The 9961-nt window shown below is 40.0% G+C and overlaps 1 protein-coding gene across 4 annotated transcripts in view; it reads left to right on the top strand.

Annotated features, from left to right (window-relative positions):
* Positions 1-6: 6 nt before the first annotated feature.
* The window catches only part of KIF13A (kinesin family member 13A), a 203826-nt gene continuing 193871 nt past the window's right edge, over positions 7-9961 (top strand). For all 4 annotated transcript variants that reach the window (XM_059399512.1, XM_059399510.1, XM_059399509.1 and 1 more), the window contains exon 1: positions 7-117. In XM_059399512.1, coding sequence (XP_059255495.1) covers positions 59-117 — 59 coding nt within the window. In that variant the 5' untranslated portion in view covers positions 7-58. The remainder of the gene's footprint in view (positions 118-9961) is intronic.

Genomic DNA, 9961 nt, shown 5'->3' with positions numbered 1-9961 from the left:
AGCGGCCTCTTCCCTTCTGCTTCCAGAACTGGAGCTGAACACCAAGTGCGTGGTGGAGATGGAAGGGAACCAGACGGTCCTGCACCCTCCTCCTTCCAACACCAAGCAGGGAGAAAGGTAAAGCGGGCGCCGCGCGGGCGGGCGGGCGGCTCCCAGCCCGCAGCCCCTGCAAGTGTGAGCCCGGAGAAGGGGAGTGCTCGTCCCTATTGTTAGGAGGACGGCTTCAAGTTTGTCGCACGCTCCCGTCTGAGGCGGTTGCAAGTCCAAGTTCCTCTCCTCCCGCTGCCCTCCTCCTGGCTCCCTCCCATCCCGAGCGGCTTCCGAGCCGGCACCAGCCCGCCGCGTCCCTGGCCGGCTTCGGGGCACCCGGAGCGAGGGGGCCGGATGCGATCCTAGAGACGACTAGTTCCACATTTTACAGATTAGAAAACTGAGGCCTTAGGCGGGCGAGGGACGATCCCAAGGCCTTGTTTTAGTGGAACCCAGTGCCCTTCGTTTTTTTTTTTTTTTTCCCCTACCGCTGCACAGTTGGTTTTATTTGGCGGAATTGTTAGGGACTTTGCATGGAGAAGAGGGGGACCCTCCCCATAATAAAGCAGAACAGTATTGTATGATGCAGGCTCAGGCGTGGACCATTTAAAATCTATTATTTTGTTGGTGCTGGGTCGAGATAATGCCTGAATGTAATGCGCGAATTTTGATTTTCAAGGAAACAAAAGTGGTGCCCTGAGCTGTGTAGACACTGGGGGGATGTTTAAAAAGAGGCTGCATTTACTGGATGGCAACATATTTGCATTTGAAAAGTGGTAACTCTTGGATCCTTATTAATTCTGCTCTATTCCACGCAGCAGTATGGGAAAATGCCTTAAAATAATTTGAATATTTGGCATTTTTCTGGTAAGCCCCCCGAGAAGAAAACGGTTGGAATTCATTCAGTATAGCAATGCAGTAGCTTGTAAAAATAGAAAGGAAAAAAAAAAAAAAAAAACCCACAAACCCGGGAGATCTGACAGAATTAATTCCTCTGGGACATGAGTACCAGTGTGTTTCTAAAAGTCACCTGTTGATTGATGGAGTACAATTTAGTGATTTTTGCTCTTGGGAGATTTTTTCACTGAATAGACACTGAAGTAGGGTTTGTTATTTTATGGCTAAAGGAAGCAGCTGCCTCTATTCTATAATCATGTGGTGTTCAGTCACAATTTTGCTAAATTTCGGGGAAGACGTTGTCAGGAGGTAAGATTGGGAGTTCTTTGCTTTTTGTGCTGAGGGTGGAGATTTTTGTTCAGTTTGCAAACATTCTGCTCCCTGTAGCAGATAGTCATGATGATAGTAGATAGCTAAAGTTATACTTAAAATGGGTTACATGGTTTTCAGTAATAGATGGTTTTCAGTAATAGATGTATCCTTGGATAATATCTTTAGATACATTGTAAAGATTTATAGTGTTTTAGATACATTTGTAGTGGTATAGTTGTATATTTCATGGTGATAGTGAATTGAGTAAATTTCAGTATTGAGGGATTGGATTAGATGTTCACATCATCAACATTTTTTTCTGGAACTGGGTATAGTTTTATTATTTTCTCTGCAAATTCTGCTGGGTCAGGTTCTTGAGAGCAGTCTGGGAAACAGGTAGAATATTCCCGTTAATCTAGCTGCCGCTTCTGTTTTCCTTGCTGGTTTAGCACCTGCTCCTTGTCACTCTTTTTTTTTTTTAAAGATTTTTTATTTATTTATTTTTTATTTGACAGAGAGAGATCACAAGTAGGCAGAGAGGCAGGCAGAGAGAGAGAGAGAGAGAGAGAGAGAGAGGAGGAAGCAGGCTCCCTGCTGAGCAGAGAGCCCGATGCGGGACTCGATCCCAGGACCCTGAGATCATGACCTGAGCCGAAGGCAGCGGCTTAACCCACTGAGCCACCCAGGCGCCCGCTCCTTGTCACTCTTAACCATAGGGAGTGCTAAGGTTAGTTACCGTTTAATGAGATGAAGCTAATTTGTGGAGAGAAACATTTAATTTTGTGGAACCCGGATACAAATAACTGTAGACAGGTGGTTAGAAATGCTTAATAATTAGTTGATCATTTTTAGGGACACCACTGCAATTACGAATGGGGATCTTTTAAGTAAAGATTTGTAGGGTGACTTGGGGAATTTTCCATCTGCTGGCTTATTGGAATAGCCCCTTATCTGAAACTGTTAAGAATAGCATTGAAACATAGGAGTTCTCTTGTTTTGTCCCCCTGACAGATCAGATTCTTTGGTGGATGGACCCTTTTTGTGGGATTCTGCCTGGGTACTGGTCACTCAGTTTACAGAAAACTCGAGTGCAGTCTCTCCAGCGGTGCAGCTTGTAGGTTAGGATTACTGTCTTTGCAAGGATGGAGACACCAGTGCATTTTGATTTTCATTATGTAGCTTGGTTTCATATTTCTCCACTGGTTTTCCCTTAAAGCAACAGTGTATTTAAAAATAGAAATGATTCCTCCCTTGGGCTCTGGGTGGATTAATTACAACAATGCTTCATGTTATGTTTGCAATTCATTTCTGTCATTTATTTTGGGCTAGAGCTCAGGGAAAGGTGAGAATATTATTTTTCTTACCTATTAGTTCAAGGCTTGAACTATAGGAAGTCTTAAAATAATACTGGCAAACCTGTGTCAAGGTGACGATTCTTATTTTCCTGAAAATTGCAAGAAATTACTAATATATTAACTATGAATAGAAATTTTAATTTAGTGGGTGAAAGTTTGCAGTCCTGCTAGTAAAAACAAGCAAGGATCCTTTGATTTCCAGAAAAAGAAACGGATAGGCTTAGCTTTCATGATTTCCCCCCTTTATGGAATAAAAGCCAAGACTACATGTTAAGGACCGAAAGATCATAGGGCTTCTGAGGTTAAAGATACTTATTCTGAAATTCTAAGATTATACTACACTACAGAGGTCCAGGTTAATAGTTGGACATATTTATTGTTCACTGTTTTGAAACATTAAGATAGATATGAACATGTTTCTTTTTGTTGTTGTTTTTTTTCCCCTAAGATCAACTACTTTAATTTTATTTATTTATTTTTTTTATTAACATACAATGTATTATTTGCTCCAGGTGTACAGGTCTGTGAATCATCAGTCTTACATAATTCACAGCACTCACCATAGCACAATACCCTCCCCAATGTCCATCACCCAGCCACCCTATCGCTAACACCGTAGCCACCTTCAATTTGTTTCATGACATTAGGAGTCTCTTATCATTTGTCTCCCTTCCAATCCCATCTTGTTTCATTTTTTCCCTCCCTAACCCCCACAATCTCCCGCCCTGCCTCTCAAATTCCTTATATCAGAGAGAGCATATGAAAATTGTCTTTCTCTGATTGAGTTATTTTGCTTAGCATAATACCCTCTAGTCCCATCCACATCATTGCAGATGGCAAGATTTGGGTTTTTTTTTTTTTTTTGGATGGCTGCATAATATTCCCGTGTGTGTGTGTGTGTGTGTGTGTGTATCACATCTTCTTTATCCATTCATCTGTTGATGGATATCTAAGTTCTTTCCATAGTTTGACTATTGTGGACATTGCTGCCGTAAACATTCGGGTGCATGTGCCCCTTTGGATCACTACGTTTGTATCTTTAGGGTAAATCCCAGTAGTGTGATTGCTGGGTCGTAGGGTAGCTCTATTTGCAACTTTCTGAGGAACCTCCATACTGTTTTCCAGAGTGGCTGCACCAGCTTGCATTCCCACCAACAGTGTAGGAGGGTTCCCCTTTCTCCACATCTTCGCCAACACCTGTCATTTCCTGACTTGTTAATTTTAGCCATTCTGACTGGTGTGAGGTGGTATCTCACTCTGGTTTTGATTTGTATTTCCCTGATGCCAAGTGATGTGGAGCACTTTTTCATGTATCTGTTGGTCATTTGGATTATGAACATGTTTCCTAAAATATTGTTGCATTTACTATTCAGGAGATATTTATGAAGTTTACATCATATGGGATCCTTTCTTTTCGCAGAGGATCCAAAGATGAGTATGGGCCTAATGCCTGTATCAGAGGTCCGTGACTTCGAGAGACGTGGGAAGAGAGAAGGAAAAATAGTTAAAATACAATGTGGTAGATTATGTGGATTATACTTTTGCCATTGTATGTACCCTATTATTGGAAATGACCTGTTTCCTCTTCTGTCTCCTTCTGAGGTTGCAAGCTCCCTGAAGGCACTTACTTACCCTGTGTCACACCCTCACTAACAGCTGGCATACAGCAGGCGCTCAACAGGTGTCTGCACCGAGTACGTTCTCTGGTGTGAACAGGGTCCTGAGCAGGGGCATGGAAGTGCATGGAACAGGATGCAGAAATAAGGCAATTCAGGAGGGGAGAAGTGTGTGAGAATCCTTGATTTCCCAAATTAAAAAAAACACAGTATGAACAGATACATAGTTTAAAGTCGTCATCTTCTTCTTCTTCTTCTTTTTTAAAGATTTTATTCATTTATTTGACAGAGAGAGGCAGGCAGAGAGAGAGGAGGAAGCAGACTCTATGTGGGGCTCGATCTCAGGACCCTGGGATCATGACCTGAGCCGAAGGCAGAGGCTTAACCCACTGAGCCACCCAGACGCCCCTTTAAAGTCTTCTTTTGCCCCTATTCTTCCCATCCCCTCATCTCATCAAAAACAATGTATATTTTCAGACACAAACATACCTACTTGCACGTGAATATATTGTTTGTGTATTTCAACAAATACCTTTTCTGTCTTTAAATACCCATATATTCATATTCATTCTTTTTAATATCTGGTTTGGGTGGTATTGGTGGTTTTAAAAATATAGATGGATGGCTTATGAATCTGATTGTTACAACTTTTAGGAAGTGAAGTTTTATTATGAAGAGAATATAATGGAATTTGTTTGTTCTTATTTTTTGTAAAGTGAATTGTTGGATAAGTATTTAAAGCAACATACTTTAGCCAGGTTAAAGGAAAATGGAGTAAATTTAGGCTCTTAGTAAAAGAGCATCAAAGTCTTAGCTTCCTGCCCAATTTTTCCACACTGCAATATGTACATTGTAGCTTGTAAAGTGTATGTTTCCTTGAAGGTCCGCAGAAGAAAGCTATGTCTCTTGTTCAACTAGGTATATTTTCTTGTTTTTTTTTTTTTTTTTTTTTTTTAATTTAATTTATTTATTTGACAGAGACAGCTAGAGATGAAACACAAGCAGGGGGAGCTGGAGAGGGAGAGCAGGCTCCCCTCCGATCAGGGAGCCTGATGCAGGGCTGGATCCCAGGACGCTGGGATCATAACCTGAGCCAAAGGCAGACGCTTAACGACTGAGCCACCCAGGCGCCCCTTTTTATGTATTGTATGTTGTAACTTTTTTCCCAAGTTGGCTTCCCCTGCTGTTCCAAAGGCACCTAGGACGGCTCCTTCTGCTCAAGTATCTTTGAGGACCAGAGATTTAGAAAGCAGTGAAAGTCATGTGAAATTTAAAAAAATAGATCATCTAAGAATCAGTAATATTCCACATTATGAAATTGTTTGGGTGACTTTGAATTTTCTTCTGTTTTCTGTGTTATACTTCTCTGTAGCTCAGATATTATAGTCAGTAGTAAGAAAGCAGAACATTTAGATTTCATTAGCATAAGAGTGATCATTCTTCATGTATGACATTAGTGGTATTTTTAAAGAGCATTTTAATGGAGTATTTTCATTAGCTGTCAACATTTGCCATGCCTTTGTTTTAAAATAAAGGTAGATTGGAATCTCTTACTTTTAAAAGCAAAACTAAAAGTAATTATAATGCAGTGTAGATTAGTGTTTTAAATTTTATTTTGTTCCAGGGATGCCTGGGTAGCTCAGTGGGTTAAGCCTCTGCCTTTGGCTCAGGTTATAATCTCAGGGTCCTAGGATCGAGTCCCACACTGGGCTCATTGCTCAGCAGGGAGCCTGCTTCCCCCACTCTCTCTGCCTGCCTCTCTGCCTACTTGTGATCTCTCTCTCTGTCAAATAAATAAATACAAATCTTTAAAAAAATTATTTTGTTCATAGTCCATGGTTAAAAATATATTTAACATCATGGACTCTGTGTGTGTGCGTGTACACATGAATGGAGGTTCATGAAAAAATTTACTATATGCAGTGTATCTGTTATTTCCTATCCCTCTGTTTTAATTCATTTTAGAAGTGATGGTTGACTTACTGAATTAATATCACAACCCAGGAATGTGTTATAATTTTATAATTTGAAAAACAGAAGTTTAGTGGGCAAGAGATTGGGTCCTGAATATATATATGTGTGTGTGTATGTGTGTATGTGTGTGTGTGTATAAAAATCAATGTACTTTATTTATTGAAATTTTTCAATTTTAAGTAATCTTTTCTGATTACTTAAAATAAGGGGGTTTGAACTCATGACCCCAAGATCAAGAGTTGTATGCTCTTCTGACTGAGCCTGCCAGGTGCCCCTAGTGTACATAATTTAAAGTGTAAAGTAGTTTTTTTTTTTAAAGATTTTATTTATTTATTTGACAAACAGATCACTAGTAGGCAGAGAGGCAGGCAGAAAGGGGGGGGGGAGCAGGCTCCCTGCAGAGCAGAGAGCCCGATGCAGGGCTCGATCCCAGGACCCTGGGATCATGACCCGAGCCGAAGGCAGAGGCTTAACCCACTGAGCCACCCAGGTGTCCCTGTAAAGTAGTTTTATAATTTATAAAATCTGTGATAAAAAAGAAGGAATCCTCTTTTTCATTTCTTTCACAGAATCAGCCACATATAGCAATTTGAGCTCATTCTTTTGGTATTTCCCTCCATATTTCTTTCTTTCTTTCTTTCTTTTTTAGATTTTATTTATTTGACAGATTATAAGTAGGCAGAGAGGCAGGCAGAGAGAGAGAGGAGGGGGCACATGCTCCTAGAGAGAGAGCCTGATGTGGGGCTCGATCCCAGGACCCTGAGATCATGACCTGAGCTGAAGACAGGCTTAACCCACTGAGACACCCAGGCACCCCTCCCTCCATATTTCTGAATAACATGCTGGTAGTGCTAATTTTTTATTTGTTTTATGTTCTCTTTCTATGCCTTATTTGCACCGTACCCCCAAATTCTTCCCATCCCCTATTTCCCCAATATACTTATATAACAATTTTGATTTTATCCATTTTTAGTGTTTATTTATATGATTATATAATATCATCAACTATATACAGTTGAGCCATGGGCTCTTCTATGGTTTCTCTTCCTGTCATACAAAATTTTTTGTTTTTCCTGGAGTTAACAATTGTTTTTACTTTTGACTTTTTCTTTTAATTTGCTTCTTTTTCTATTTTCTTTTTTTTTTAAAGATTTTTATTTATTTATTTGATAGAGGGAGATCACAAGTAGGCAGAGAGGCAGGCAGAGAGAGAGGGGGAAGCAGGCTCCCCTGCTGAACAGAGAGCCCGATGTGGGGCCTGATCCCAGGACCCTGAGATCATGACCTGAGCTGAAGGCAGAGGCTTAAACCACTGAGCCACCCAGGCACCCCCTTTTTCTATTTTCTTATCCTTAATTTAACATTTACATTGTCTGCTCCTTGCCTAAATCTCCTTTCAAGACATACCAAATACTTCTCTTGATTTCATCTTCTTGGAGACATTTCTCCTTAAGCCTTCCAGCCTGCTCCTGTATGAGCTGGTCGTCTTCAGTGCCTGACAAAGCTGTCGTGCCGGGGTTGTCTGTCACATCATTCTGCGGATTCCCGCTACCTCTCTCCTGTGTGGAATCTCTTGTTTTTCTGTCTCCTTTTTCTTTCTTGGTTTACTGCCTCAATTTTTTTTTTTAAAGATTTTATTTTTATTTTATTTGATAGAGAGAGAGAGATCACAAGTAGGCAGAGAGGCAGGCAGAGACAGAGGGGGAAGCAGGCTCCCTGCTGAGCAGAGAGCCCGATGCGGGGCTCGATCCCAGGACACTGAGATCATGACCTGAGCCGAAGGCAGCGGCTTAATCCACTGAGCCACCCAGGCGCCCTACTGCCTCAATTTTGTGTAGAGCATATTGTTCAGTAACTTCCTTTAAGAGAGGGTGTTTGGAAGATAAAAGCTTTTTGAAACCATGGAAGTATCTATTCTCCTCCCTCACCTCATTGATAGTTTAGGTGGGTATCAAATTCCATTTTAAAGACGTATAGTTGCTCTGTTGTCTTTTACTTTCCTGGGCTTCTGGTGAAAAGCCCAAAGCTATTTGGATTTCTTTATTTAAAAAAAAATTTAAAAAGATATTATTTATTTATTTATTTATTTGACACATGCGAAGACAGAGAGAACATAAGTAGGAGGTAGTGGTAGAGGGAGAGGGGGAAGCAGGCTTTCTGCCGAGCAGGGAACCTGATGCAGGCTTGATCCCAGGATATTGCAATCATGACCTGAGCCGAAGGCAGACACTTAACTGACTAAGCCACCCGTGTGCCCCACTGTTTGGGTTTCTAATCTTTTAGATGTGACATAGATTTTCATTTTCTGGAATCCTAGAGAATATTCTTCCCCAATTTTTTTCCCTTTTTATAAATTATTATTTTTATTGACATATAATGTATTGTTTGCCCCAGGGATACAGGTCTGTGAATCATTAGGCTTACACATTTCACAGCACTCACCATAGCACATACCTTCCCCAATGTCCGTAACCCAACCACACTCTCTCTAGCTCCCATCCCCCGAGATTTGGAGCCTCTTATGGTTTGTCTCCCTCTGTTCCCATCTTGTTTTATTTTTTCCTTCCCTACTTCCTAATCCCCCACCCTGCCTTCTTCCCCATTTTTGAGAAATCAGGATAGACCTTTTTGATTTGGAAATTTATGTCCTGCATGCCTTGTGTCCTTGTCATCTTTTTGTTCTACCTTCTGGAAGAGCCCCTCTATTATCTCCCAGCTGTTATGTTTAATTTTTCTTTTACCCTACCAATTTTTAATTTCCAAGAGCTTTTATCTATCTATTTATTTGTTTATTTATGTCTCTGCCTTTTTTTTTAAATAGTATCCTATTTTTGTTTCTTGGTTATGGTATTTTCTGTCCTTTTCTGAGGACATTAATGATAGTTTTCTGTTTATGGTCTCCTTTTTTAAATGTGTTGTTTTGTTTGTTAAAATATGAAGTAGTTTTATAGAAGCTAGTTTAAAGTAAAGATAGCTTGATCTCTGTCTTCTTTGCTAAGGACATTGCTCAGATGTAGCTGAATGCAGCTAGACTCTCGTTTCTCCAGGGCAAGGACAATATATGACTCATCTTTGTAATCTCAGTGCCTAGATTCAAGAATGCCCAACACATACAGGAAGCATTTTGTAAGTTCTCTTCAGTGCCAAAAAAAAAAAAAAAAAAAAAAAAATTAACCTTTTGTGTAATCTCTTCTGTTAACTTCCAACAATGGAAATAAAAATAATGATTTCCTTTTCCATAAGAGCATATGTAAATGCTATAATTGAAGGTAGTAGCTGCCCTAGACAATGCATAATTACCAGCATTCATAAAGGTAATTAGCTATAATTAGTACAAAAAGCTGTAAAAAGTAGAAAAATCCTAGTTTTGCATCACTAAATTCTAGTTGATTTTTTTTTTTTTTAGTTACTTTTAACTTAAAAATATGTATGCTTGTTGGGCTGGGAAATTTTTCCTGCATGATCTGAAACTGGACAGTTTATCACCCCACTAGTTAACTTGGTAGCTTCTGGCAAAAATCTAGTTAGAGATAAGTGGATAACTTGGATTGTGTCTAATTTTTTAACAAAATCACACCTGCTGTGCACTCATATTTTTAAGGATATTCCAGGAATGCGTTTCTCCAAGTAGCAGGCTGCTTGAAGACATCAGGGTTTCTTAGAGTCATTCAGCCACACTCACTCTTTCTCAGATCTTCCCTGGAGCTATGGTAGAGAAGGTGTTTATGTATTTAGAATTTAAAGGAGTTTGGAGAACATTACCAGCATAGGAAACAG

The sequence above is a fragment of the Mustela nigripes genome, chromosome 5 (assembly GCF_022355385.1).
Source record: "Mustela nigripes isolate SB6536 chromosome 5, MUSNIG.SB6536, whole genome shotgun sequence".
Lineage (NCBI taxonomy): Eukaryota > Metazoa > Chordata > Mammalia > Carnivora > Mustelidae > Mustela > Mustela nigripes.
The sequence above is the reverse complement of the archived record's forward strand: the minus strand, read 5'-3'. Positions and strand labels throughout refer to the sequence as shown.